We start from the raw sequence: 13,381 nt of genomic DNA, 5'->3' as shown, positions 1-13,381 counted from the left end.
TAATAGACATAATTAATGTATAATAATAGCATATATATTCTTTGTTGGATGAGAAAGAGAATCATGATTATCTGCTTTGACAGTGATCTGATTGGAAAGAACCCATGGTATAATGAATTTGCTAAGTATATCCCTTTTATTAAAATGACCTTTCAATAATACTGGCCTGTTACATTTGCTGTTGGCAAAATATATGATTTTTATGAATTTTTGATCAAGTAAAATGTTTAATATGGTTAAAATTCAAAAATATCAATGATATTTCTATACATGAAAAGTTTAGCTTATTTAATATGGCATTCTGAGCAGGCAGGCATGAGAAATTTTAAATATGCTTTGCATTTCACAATAGTTTTATATTATACAGAGACTCAACCATCTAATGAACTCTATTTGTTGACTCATGCAAGAAAACAAGGTAATTGCATTATCTCAACCCCACTGACTTATTAAGCCATGGTGTGAGAGCTATTATACTCCATATTTAAAATAAAATATATTAAAAATAACCAAGTTGCTTTGAGAAAATTAGGGCATGACCTTTTCATATAAAAGAATGGAAACTCATTGAATTAGAAAGAAGTATACTACTAGGAGGACATTTAACTCACTCAATAAATGTAAAACATTAACACTACTCTTGTAAAAGTTACCAAGGTGATTAAGACGAACATAAAAAGTCCATTACAAAAACTAATTGAATCATGTTTGATAGAAAATATAAAGTGTACTATTTAATGAATAAATGTTTTAGATTTTTTGTTTATCTGAGATTTAATATTATATACATCCCTTTTTGAACATTTTTTTCTTCCCTTAGTAAAGAAATAATTAAACACATATTTACCCAGCATTAGTAATTTACAATTTTTGTTAGTTTTAACCATATGGGAGGGGAAAAAGCAATAGATAGGGATGACAATTAGCAGTATGCATTTAAGCATAAAGCAGAGCGTTTTTTCTGTATCCATAGCAAGATTATTATCACGTTGTTACAAAAATTTAGTCTTGTAACCAATGGTAAAATTATTGCATAAATGACATGTTCTGCTAAATTTCTTAAAATAAAAATAGCTAGGTCACAGAATAGTACTAAAAAGCTTGAAAAAAATCATTTACAATGTATGAGTAAAATATATACAAACTATATTGCCAAACTAAGAAATGTACTAAAGTTATGTTTTTCACTGGAGTAGCAAATCAGAATACAGAATTGAATAAAAATATAAACTTAATCTTGACATAGGTTATATAATACAGAAATCAACACAATAGTAACATGACATTTAAACTCAGATTTTATATTTAAAAAAAAATATTTTGTTGGGAGAGTGGAAGTAATACTATATGCCAAACAGGTTGAAATCTAAAAGTCACTTTTTGCTTTTGATAATGATAATTAGAAAAATAAAAAGCAAAAACCACAAGCATAGGTATTACCAAATATACACCCACTTGTGAACCTTATAATACTTTACGAAATGAAAACTCCTCTTCAGCATGTATCGAACCTCAAAACTTTATGACCTGCGTAAACCAGAGGCGCTATTTTGTGGATTAGCTATGATAGAACCATAACTTAAGAACAAAAGCAAACTGCACTACCCTGCCCTTTAGAAGGTAAAGAACACTCCTACAAATTGCTCAAGACAGAAAAACTCAAAAATGCCCTTCTGGGCTCTTCAGAAAGAAAGATACCAAGAAAGAGCAGTGTAAGGCTCAGTTTTGAGATTCATGCTGAAGTGATGTGAAGCTGATGACATTATCCTTTTTAAGCCTAAGGTTCTATAACCTTCTGCAAAAAGGTAATGAAACTCTGAGCAAATTCAGAATGTTGTAAAAAAATGAGATGATTTCCTCCTTAAAGTTCCTAGCAGGCCTATATCAAATGATTTTTTAAGGCTTAAAAAAATCTTCTTTTTTTCTCTATCCTTCTTTTTTTCCACTTTCTTTTCCTCCTTCTATCTGTTACATGTCATAGACTAAAGTCAAAAATGAAATAATAAAATCATATGTATCTATATAGGTACATGTATGTGTATATAATATATATATAATAAAATCATATGTTTGTACAAAGAAAATAGTATACATATGATTTTATTATATATTATATATATATTCACATACAGAGTCATGGGTTTAAAGTATTTTTTCTGATTTCTAACAAACAACAAGTGCTGGCGAGGATGTGGGGAAAAGGGTATACTTGTACATTGCTGGTGGGACTGCAAATTGGTGCAGCCAATTTGGAAAGCAGTATGGAGATTTCTTGGAAAGCTGGGAATGGAGCCACCATTTGACCCAGCTATTCCCCTTCTCGGTCTGTTCTCTAAAGACCTAAAAAGAGCATGCTACAGGGACACTGCTACATCGATGTTCATAGCAGCACAATTCACAATAGCAAGACTGTGGAACCAACCTAGATGCCCTTCAATAGATGAATGGATAAAAAAAAATGTGGCATTTATACACAATGGAGTATTACTCTGCATTAAAAAATGACAAAATCATAGAATTTACAGGGAAATGGATGGCATTAGAGCAGATTATGCTAAGTGAAGCTAGCCAATCCCTAAAAAACAAATGCCAAATGTCTTCTTTGATATAAGGAGAGTAACTAAGAACAGAGTAGGGTCGAAGAGCATGAGAAGAAGATTAACATTAAATAGGGATGAGAGATGGGAGGGAAAGGGAGAGAGAAGGGAAATTGCATGGAAATGGAAGGAGACCCTCAGAGTTATACAAAAGTAGATACAAGAGGAAGTGAGGGGAAAGGGAAAAATAATACAAGGGGGACAAATGAACGTCAGTAGAGGGGGCAGAGAGAGAAGAGGCGAGGGGAGGGGAGGGGGGATAGTAGAGGATAGGAAAGGCAGCAGAACACAACAGACACTAGTATGGCAATATGTAAATCAATGGATGTGTAACTGATGTGATTCTGCAATCTGTATTTGGGGTAAAAATGGGAGCTCATAACCCACTTGAATCAAAGTGTGAAATATGATATATCAAGAATTATGTAATGTTTTGAACAGCCAACAATAAAAAATTAAAAAAAAAAAAAAGAACTGTCATATGCATTGTAGGATGTTTAGCAGCATCCTCACCTTCTATCCAGTAAATGCCAATATCAACCTCTAGTCACTACAACAAAACTGTCTCCATATATTGCCAATGTCCTTTAGTGCAAAATTACCCCTGGTTAAAACCACTGTGACAACGGAATTAAACAGCATGATGAAAAATAATCTCAATAACCGGTAAGAAATGAACCATTACTCATGTTAAATATTAATGACTTTTCTACTTACATGTGAATTTTTTGTGATCTAAAAGTTAACAGTATTTTAAACTATAAATGAAAATAAATTGCAAATTTTCTGGTTAAAAAAAAAAAGAAAAAAAAATTGTGGTCTAGCCAACTAATCAGCATTATTCCTGGGAGGTGACCTCATATAGTAGGAAGAACAGAGACTTGACCAATCTTCATGGGTCCATTTCACAAATTAAAAGCAGAATCATCTTAGGAAACTGCAGCTCTGAGCACAAAGCTTATTTAATGGCACCCTCAGCCAGACAGGCATCCTTGGGCAGTGAATGAGGAGCCTTGATACAAGTTGAGTCTGAGCAGGACACAGGATTTGGAATCAGGTAAACTTGGATTAAAATTATTTCTCTTCTTCTTTAACATGTATTTTTGAGTACCCATTTTAGGCATTAGTATTATAGAAGTAAAGGAGATAAAGACAAAGTCTTTGCCTTAAGGAATCAAAAAAAGAATAAGGGAATACACAAAAGTCATCATGGAAACTTATTAATAGACATTCTAGTAGTTCTAAAAAACCCAACATGATATATAATATTTGTCTTCTCATCCTTCCTCAAAGAACTCTGGGGAGGGAACAGCAATGGAAATAGCAGTTAAAACAATTCTAAGGTATGAATTATAAAGGCTTATTTAAGAGGCAGACAGAAAGCCAGGGGAACTGGAGGAGATTAATGAAGGAAGCAGATGTGTGAGGTAAGTTCACAAGAGGAGACTGGAGCTCAATCAAGGTGGCTTTGTAGACCAATAGGAAGCCCCTGTGAAGGCAGCCAGAAAGATTTTCTAAAATGTAAATCAAGACATCTCACTATGCAAATTCCTTCACATTGCATCTCTAGCTCTGTGACCTTCATCAAGTTATCTTCTTACAGCCGTTGTTTCTTCATGTATAATGAATTCTACCTGCTTAATAAAACTGATACAAAACATAAGATAACATGATAGAAGTATCTAGAAAAGCGTCTGATGTAAAAACAGTGGTAGTAATTTAAAAACTTAGAGGCCCAGAATGGCTCCTAATTACCTGCAGACAGGGCCAGGGCCAGGGCCAGGGCCAGGGCCCAGGCCCCCACAGACCTGCAGCCTCACCTGGAGCCTAGGCCTAGCCCACCTACATCTTGGGACATAGCCTTCCCCACACAGTAGCCTCCATCTAGGGAGAACAGACAATGCCTGGAGACAGCTTAATGTCCAAATAGGCAGCCCAAAGACATTGTAAGGCCCACTCTTTCAGCCCTATCTCTGTAAGACATTGCATATATCTTGGGGCACCTCCACTATTATCTTGAGTTACCTAAGCTATTGCTGCCACCATCTTTAGTTGCAGTAGCATACACTGAAGGACACCAGCAGGGTCTTGAAGCCCAACATCAAGGTGAGGGACAGACAATCTACATGGGTACTACAAGAATATAGGGAAGAAACTGTAATATCTCAGATCCACACTGCAAGAAAGGAAGACACATAGACAACATGAAAAAACAAGGGAAGAAAGTGCCCCAAACAAACCAAGATACTACAATAATGAATCCATGGACAGAGCAATTGATGAAATGTCAGAGAAGGAGTTCAGAATTTACATAATTAAAATGATCTGCAAAATAAAAAGAATGCCCTAAGTGATCAAATACAGGCAAAAATTGATCTCTCCAACAAAGAGATAAGAGAACAAATACAGGTAACCATTGATCACACCAACAAAGAGATAAGGGAACAAATACAGGCAACCATTGATCACACCAACAAAGAGATAAAGGAGTAAATACAGGTAGCAAAAGATTACTTCAATATATAAAGATTCTGAAAAAAATCATAAATTCTTGAAAATAAGTAAAAAATAAACCAAATTAAAAAACTCAATAGAAAGCATCACCAACAGACTAGGTCACTTGGAAGACAGATCATTACACAATGAAGACAAAATGTACAATTTTGAAAATAAAGTTGACCACTCAGTGAGGATGATAAGAAACTATGAACAGAACATCCAAGAATTATGGGATAGCATCAAAAGACAAAATGTAAGATTTATTGGGATAGAGGAAGACATGGAGATTCAAAGGAAAGAAATGGAACCATCATTTGAAACAAGTTAACTCACTCTTCGTTCTGTACCCAAAGGACTTAAAATCAGCATACTATAATACTGCAGCCACATCAATGTTTATAGCAGCTCAATTCATAATAGCTAAACTGTGGAACCAACCTAGATGCCACTCAATAGATGAATGTATAAATAAACTGTAGTATATATACACAATGGAATCTTACTCAGTATTAAAAGAGAATAAAATTATGACATTTGCAGGTAAATGGATGGGGTTGAAGAATAACATGCTAAGCAAAGTAAGCCAATCCCCCCAAAACCAAAGGCTGAATTTTTTCTCTGATAAGTGGATGCTGATCCATAATGGGGAAGGAGGAGGAAAGAGAAGGATGGTGGAACTTTAATTGGGCAAAAGGAAGGGGGAATAGGGCAGGAAAAATGATAGAATGAGATGAACATCATTACCCTAGGTACATGTATGACTGCACATATGGTGCGATGCTACAAGGTGTACAACCAGAGAAATGAAAAATTGTGCTGAAATTGTATACAATTAATCAAAATGTATTCTGCTGTCATATATACCTAATTAAAATAAATAAAAAACTTATATGTGATATAGAAATGAAGTAGAATGAGAGAACAATATTGTACAATAATTGTTATGGTTTGTATGTAGAATGTCCTCCATAAAGTCCATGTGCTAGAAGCTTGGTCATCCATGCAGCAAGGTTCTGAAGTGGGGTTTTTAGGTAATGATGGATTATGAGAGCTTTGACCTCATCAGTGAATCAATCCATTTGATGAATTAATAATTTGAATGAACTATGAGGTGATATGCCTAGCATGTTTTCACAAACTTGTTTGCCCTTTGCTTTTCTTCCTTAAAGGAATGCCTGTTCTGATTCTTTGCCAATTTCTTAACTGTAGGCAAGTGGGTGTGGCTGGAGAAAGTAGTCTTTGGAAGCATGCCCTTTGGGGCTATATCTTGTCCCTAGCTTGTTTGTCAATCTCTTTGCTTCCCCAGCTGCTATGGGCTGAGCAGCTTTCCTCTACTATGTTCTACCTCCATGATATTTCTACCTTGGAGCCCACTAATCATGGACTGAACTTCTAAAACCATAAGCCAAAATAAATTTTTCCTCTTCCATGTTGCTTGTTAGCTATTTTGATCACAGGGGTGAAACAAATAAAGCTCCCGAGAGGGCATCTCAGAGCTTGTAAGACCACAGCCATCTCAGGCTCAGTGAAGTTAGAGTGAAAATTTTCTTGAGAAGAGACCAGTGGGAATCCTTCTTGCACAAGCGGGCCGTGTGTGTGTGTGTGTGTGTGTGTGTGTGTGTGCGCCTTTTAGTGAGATCATGTATAAGTGAGGTACTGTGGGTCATAGTAAAAAGATACTTGAACATAAACTAATAATTAGCCTGAAACACCTGAACTTAAAAAATTCATCTTTCATCTTTTTACTCTGCTTTCACCCTAAAGAGTAATTTTCCTTTGGGTCACCTGCTAACATTATTTATTCCATAGGAAAAAAATGACTACTTTCTACAACTCAAAGTAAAATAATATTTAGGTAACTCATCTCCACTTTTTTCCATTCTACTTTTCTGTGTAATTATATGCTTTTCAGTGAGCAATTCAGAATCAAATTCATAGAGACTTACTGACATTCTGTTCAGTTAACAATGCAAAATGGAAGCATATACATTGCTTACTCTAAATTTGGTAAACTATAGAAGTGATTTTGATCACTTCCTAGTACTTACAAGGTCCAATATGTTTTTTTTTCCCCATTACATCTATAGCACTTTCTCTTCATCTTTCTTTGGGGGGTGGAGTATGTAAGAACCCAGAGGTGCTCTACCACTGAGCTGTATCCCCAGCCATTTTTAATATTTTATTTAGAGACAGGGTCTTGCTAAGTTGCTGATGCTGGCTTTGAACCCTTGATCCCCCTGCCTCAGCCTTCTGAGCTGCTAGGATTACAAGTGTTTGAACAAAATTTCTTAAAAACACAATTAATGTTAGGAAATAATAAGTATGTTACCCTGATCTCCTACTCTAGCTGCCCTCTCAGTTCTTTAATTTACTGAGTAAAAGTGCTCTTTTCCCTGGTAAATTGGCTTATGAGAGCCCCCTTTTCTTCCAGTCTCTTTAGGAACACAATACAGAAAGATTTCACAAAATAATAAGAGATTGTCACCTCTAATTGGCTTATTGATTTTTAAGGACACTCAAAATGACTTCTACCCACAGTTGTTTGATATTTAGGAAGACTCTAAGCATTCTAATATCATCAAAACCATGGCAATAAATCTGCTAAGGACACACGAGAACCCTAAAAACAGAACTGACGTCTTACCAGTATGAGTCAATAACAGATAATAGCTACTATTATTGAAAATCTTTCTATGCTCTAGGTACTTTATGCATGTTATCTAGGTTAATTCTCACAACTTCTTGGTAATGAAAGTATTATATTATTCATTTTGTAAAGGAAGAAACAGGGAAACTCACTTAAACATGAGACAAATATCATAGATTCAAATGAAGTTCTTACCATAAGAATATCACTATCTCTTTCTTCTGTCATACTCCCTTATTTATTATATGTGGCTCTCCCAATTTATGGATATATAATTTTTTAGGTAATTTTATTTTTGCTTCATTTGTAAATTAAGCTAATGTATTAATCAGCTTTCTGTTACTATGAAAAGTACCTGAGATAATCAACTTATGCAGGGAAAATATTTATTTTGGTTTACAATTTTAGAGAATTCAGCCCATCATTAGTTGGTCTATTGCTTTTAGGGAGGCAGCGAATCATGGTGGGATCATGTGGCACAGCAAAATTGCTTATTTCATGGCTGGAAAGTGAAAGAGAAGAGGAGAAAGGTACTAAGATCTGACAATCCCCTAAAAGGGCGTGGCCCCAAGGACCTCAAGACCTCCCAATAGATTATACTTAATGTTTTTATCACATCCCAATGGTGTCAAGCTGGGGACCAATCTTTTAACCCATGGGCCTATGGGAGACATTTCAGATTCAACCTATGATAGAGAATGGTGGAATAAAGAATTGATATTGAAAACTGATGTGAATGTATTTTGTAGATTGAATTGCTAAATGAATAAGAGTCATTTAATGGTAACAAATGTGACCATGAGAGGGGGAAATTCTAATACATTCTAGCTCTTTGCTTGATTTATTTTATTATCACAGGGTAGAAATACAATGATTATTAGGAATGGTATTAAAAGCTGAGGCAAAACATGTAAAAACTAATTATTCTTATAGTACGATGAATACAACAATAAAAGGTCCCTGTTTTTGTTTTTGTACTTCCCCCTTGCTACTATCAAGTTCTAAAGCTCTCATCATTAAAGGAAGGATCAAGTTCTAAAGCTCTATCAAGTTCTAAAGCTCTCAACATTAAAGCAGCAGTTGTTATGGTTTGTATGTGAAGCATCCTCCAAAAAGCTCACAAGTAAGACAATGTAAGAAAGTTTAGAAAAGAAATGATTAGGTTGTGAGAGCATTAACCCAATCAATGAATTAATCCTCTGATGTGATTAAGTGATCGTATCTGGAAGAGGTGAGCACTGGGGACGTGGCTTTGTGGGAAATATTTGTATCTGGAGAGTAGATTCTTTCTCTGCTCTCTGATCACCATGTGAACTGCTTCCCTCCTCCATACTCTTCCATCATGAGGTTCAGCCTCACCTTAAGCCCCAAGGAATGGACCTGGCTGTCTATGGATTGAGACCTCAGAAACCATAGCCTCCAAATAAACTTTTTCTCCTTTAAAATTGTTCAGATTGGGTCCTATAGTCATAGCAGTGGAAAAAGCTGACTAAAATAGCAGTTCCCAGACCTTTTGATATTTCTTTATCTGCTTAAACATTATTGAAGACCTCAAAGAGATTATTTCATAATACTATTATTATATTAATAATATCATATTTAATAATATATTAAAATGATAGCAGAGAAACTTAAAACAGCAATTTGAACAGCTATTCACATACCAAACTACTTTCACAAGAGTTATATAGGCCTAGTGAAAGACCAAAGTTCCTGGTTTTAGTATAATCATTAAAAAAAAAAAAAAAAAGAAGCATTGAAAAAGACAGGAAAGAGTTATTTATGCCATCTTTCCCTGAACTCCAAGCAGTTTAGAGAGAGATGTCTCCTACATGAGGAAAGAAGATGGAATTAGGTCCAGGCCTTAGGCTTATTACAAGGATTTAAGGAACTCAAAAACTTAATAGTGTCACTGTTTGCTGATTTTAAATCCTTTGGGTATAAACTGAGGAGTGGGATAGCTGGGTCAAATGGTGGTTCCATTCCAAGTTTACTGAGGAATATCTATACCACTTTTCATAATGGTTGCACTAATTTGCAGTCCCACCAGCAATGTATAAGAGTACCTTTTTCCCCACATTCTCACCAACATTTATTGTTGTTTGTATTCTTGATGATTGCCATTATAACTGGAGTGAGACAAAATCTTAGAGTAGTTTTGATTTGCATTTCTCTAATTGCTAGAGATGTTGAACATTTTTTCATGTTTGTTGATCAATTGCATTTCTTCTTCCGTGAAGTGTCTGTTCAGTTCCTTAGCCCATTTATTGATGAGTTATTTGTTTTTTTGGTGTTCAGTTTTTTGAATTCTTTATATATCCTGGAGATTAATGCTCTGAGGTGTGTGTGGTAAAGATTTTCTTCCATTCTGTAGGCTCTCTGTTCAAGTTCTTAATTGTTTTCTTTGCTGAGAAGAAGCTTTTTAGTTTGAATGCATCCCATTTATTAATTTTTGATTTTACTTTTTGTGCTTTAGGAGTCTTATTAAGGAAGTCAGATCCTAGGATGACATGGTAAAGATTTGGGCCTACAATGATACAGCCACATGAATTTTTACAGCTGCTCAACTCACAATAGCTAAACTATGGAATCAACCTATGTGTCCTTCAACAGATGAAAGGATAAAGAAAATGTGGTATATATACACAAGGGAATATTACTCAGCCTTAAAGCAGAATGAAATTGTGGCATTTGTCAATAAATGGATGGAGCTGGAGAATATCATGCTAAGCAAAATAATCCAATCCTTAAAAGAAAAAGTCAAATGTTTTCTCAGATATGTGGATGCTAATTCATAGTAAGTGGGAAGGAGCTAAGGAAGAATAGAGTTATTTTGGATTAGGTAGAAGGGAATGAAGGGAGGGGAGGGGTATGCGAGTAGGAAGGACAGTAGAATGAATCTGACATTATTACCCTATGTACATATATGACTATACGACTGGTATAATTCTACATCATGTACAACCAGAAGAGGGATAAAATACTCCATTTATGCATGATGTGTCAAAATGCATTCTACTGTCATGTATTATTATTTAGAACAAATTTAAAAAGACATAAAAATAAATACGATCATGAACAGAATAAGCTGTAGCATAAGATAAAGAAAATATACACTAAAACTGTTTTCATCTCTTAAACAAGCTTCAGAATCAGTAGTATTGACAGCTAAAAGAAATGAGAAAAAATAATAATTATTCATGCCTTTTTTTACTTTGTGGTGTGTGTGTGTGTGTGTGTGTGTGTGTGTGTGTATGTGTGTAAAATTCATTGACAGAGATACAGGAGAAAAGTCAATATTATAAAAACTGATACCTGTTGAGTGATAAAAAAACTCAATAGCAAAATATCAAATATCCTGGTTAAAAAATTGGGCAATAAACCTAAAGATTTCTCAAAAGAGGATATACAAATGGCAATGGGTTTGTGAAAAAACGTTTAACATCATTACCAGAAAAATGTAAATCAAAACTATGACGTGTCACCTTACCCTAGTAAAAATGATTATTATCAAAAAGACTTAAAGTTAACAAGTGCTGGTGAGGATGCAAAAAAAGAAAATCACGTATTTACTGGGGAAAATGTAAATTAGTCCAACAATTATGGAAAATAGTATGGGGGCTCCTCAAAAAATTAGAAATAGAACTATCATAATGATCCAGGCATTCTACAATTGGTATCTAGCCAAAGAAAATGAAATCAGTATGTTGAAGAGACATTTGCATTCACACATTTATTGCAGCACTCTTATGTGGAAAATAAAAAAGTTTGTCTAGTAAAAGTTGAGAGTACAGGACTGGAGTTGGGGATGTAACTCAATGGTAGAACGCTTGTCCATCAGGGGGAAGCCATGGGTTTCATCCCTAGTACAAAAAACCAAAACACAACAAAAAAAGCACCTAAAAAACCCCCCAGAAATCATAAGTTGAGAGTAGAATGTTAGTTACCAGAGGCTGCAGAGAGTGGGGAGGAAGAAGACATGGGGATAGTTTGTTCAATGGGTACTAAATTATAGTTAGATAGGAGTAAGAGGTACATAAAATGACTATAGATAACAATAATGTACTATATATTTCAAAAACTTAGAAGAAAGGATTTTGAGTATTTTCATAAAGAAATGAAAAATATTTGAGTAGATATGTTACACAACACATACATATATTAAAATAGCACATGGTATCCAAATAAATGTGTGCAATTTTTGTTTTTATAATTAAAAGTAAATTTAAGTTCAAATTAAAAACAAGCAAATAAAAGTTAAATTTTATTTTCTCCTGTATAAATTATATATTTTATATTATTAAAATAGGAAATAAAAATCAAAACAACAATGAAAAAATAAATGCATAATAAATTTCTCAAGAATTTTCAAATTATTTCAATGACTATAGGAAACAAGGACTATTCATTCTCTTTAAATACAAATTTTATATAAATATACTTAGAATGAATTCTCAGGTAGAGAATGCTTATTTGAGAGCATTTATTTTCACAACCTGCTTTGGTTATTAAAATGTTTTCATATTTAGTCCTTGATAATGCCTGTGTTCATGTAGAAATTGAAGGTCTGAATGATACTTTTAAATTTCTAAAATTTCTGAGTCTAGCTAACATAGAACTAAATTCATGGCACACTTTCCCACCTTAAACAAACAGAAAATTAAAACTTACTGACAACATAATTTTTGAAGACTTGGAAGTACTGGCAGAGAAATATCCAAATTTTACCTACCTCAATCTGAGTGGAAACAAAATCAAAATCTCAGTGCACTGGAACTTTTTAAATTTTTAACATTTGAAAGGTCTTGAGTTTCTTAACTGTCAGAGAAGATTACAGAGAAAATATGTGTGCATTGCAGCAGCAAATCATACACTTAAATGGATTTGATCAGGAAAATAATGAAGCACCACACTCTAAAAAGGAGAATCAAAAGGAGAAATTCAGGAAGATGATGATGATGACTATGTTGAAGATAGAGAAGAGGAGGAAGAAGATGAAGAAGAATATTTTGGGGTGAAGAAGAGGAAACAAAATGGTGAAGATGGAGAGGAAGAAAATCATTAGATCTTCTTACAACACTCTGAGCTCAGATTCCCTGATGTTCCTGGGTGTGCAACAGAGCAATCACTTCTTTATTTCTTCATGAACAATAGTTACCCCTACAGAATATAATGTGTAACTTTTTTTTTTTAAACAGGAAAAGTGTGATTTTTCTATTTTTTGTTTGATCATTCCAAATAAGACTCACTACTCTATTAATGATTCTGTTGTATACAGAGAAAAATTTTCATGAAACCCCACTATGAAATTTCCCATTTACTTAGAATTTTAATTTTTCTAAATCAAGCTCACTATAATAGTCATTTTTAGCCCATATTTAAAATTTGTTCACTTTTACATAAGTGTTGTTTGGTGCACTTCATTTCTTGGTTCTAAAGTTATTTAAAAATTAACTGAAATTACAGTCAACTGAGATACAAAATGATGATAGAGATCTTTAATGTAAAGACAATGACTTTTGTTCTGGCTGGGGGTACTTGGGTGCTTATTTGTCATGTGAGTAACTTGCAAAGTAGAAGAAGAACAGTAAAAATTCTATTCAGAAATACAGAGCCTGTATTTTATGATGACTGATAA

The 13,381-nt window shown here is 34.1% G+C and overlaps 1 protein-coding gene and 1 pseudogene across 1 annotated transcript in view; one reads left to right on the top strand and one right to left on the bottom strand.

The window, feature by feature from the left end:
- Myh15 (myosin heavy chain 15) overlaps window positions 1–13,381 on the bottom strand; it is a 123,065-nt gene that overhangs the window by 25,679 nt on the left and 84,005 nt on the right. The window contains 2 exon segments of the mRNA XM_048803852.1: window positions 6,236–6,258; window positions 7,439–7,530. Coding sequence (XP_048659809.1) covers window positions 6,236–6,258; window positions 7,439–7,530 — 115 coding nt within the window.
- LOC125616889 lies at window positions 12,257–12,808 on the top strand (annotated as a pseudogene).

The sequence above is a fragment of the Marmota marmota genome, unplaced genomic scaffold (assembly GCF_001458135.2).
Source record: "Marmota marmota marmota unplaced genomic scaffold, marMar, whole genome shotgun sequence".
Classification (NCBI taxonomy): domain Eukaryota; kingdom Metazoa; phylum Chordata; class Mammalia; order Rodentia; family Sciuridae; genus Marmota; species Marmota marmota.
This window is presented reverse-complemented; position numbering and strand designations above follow the sequence as displayed.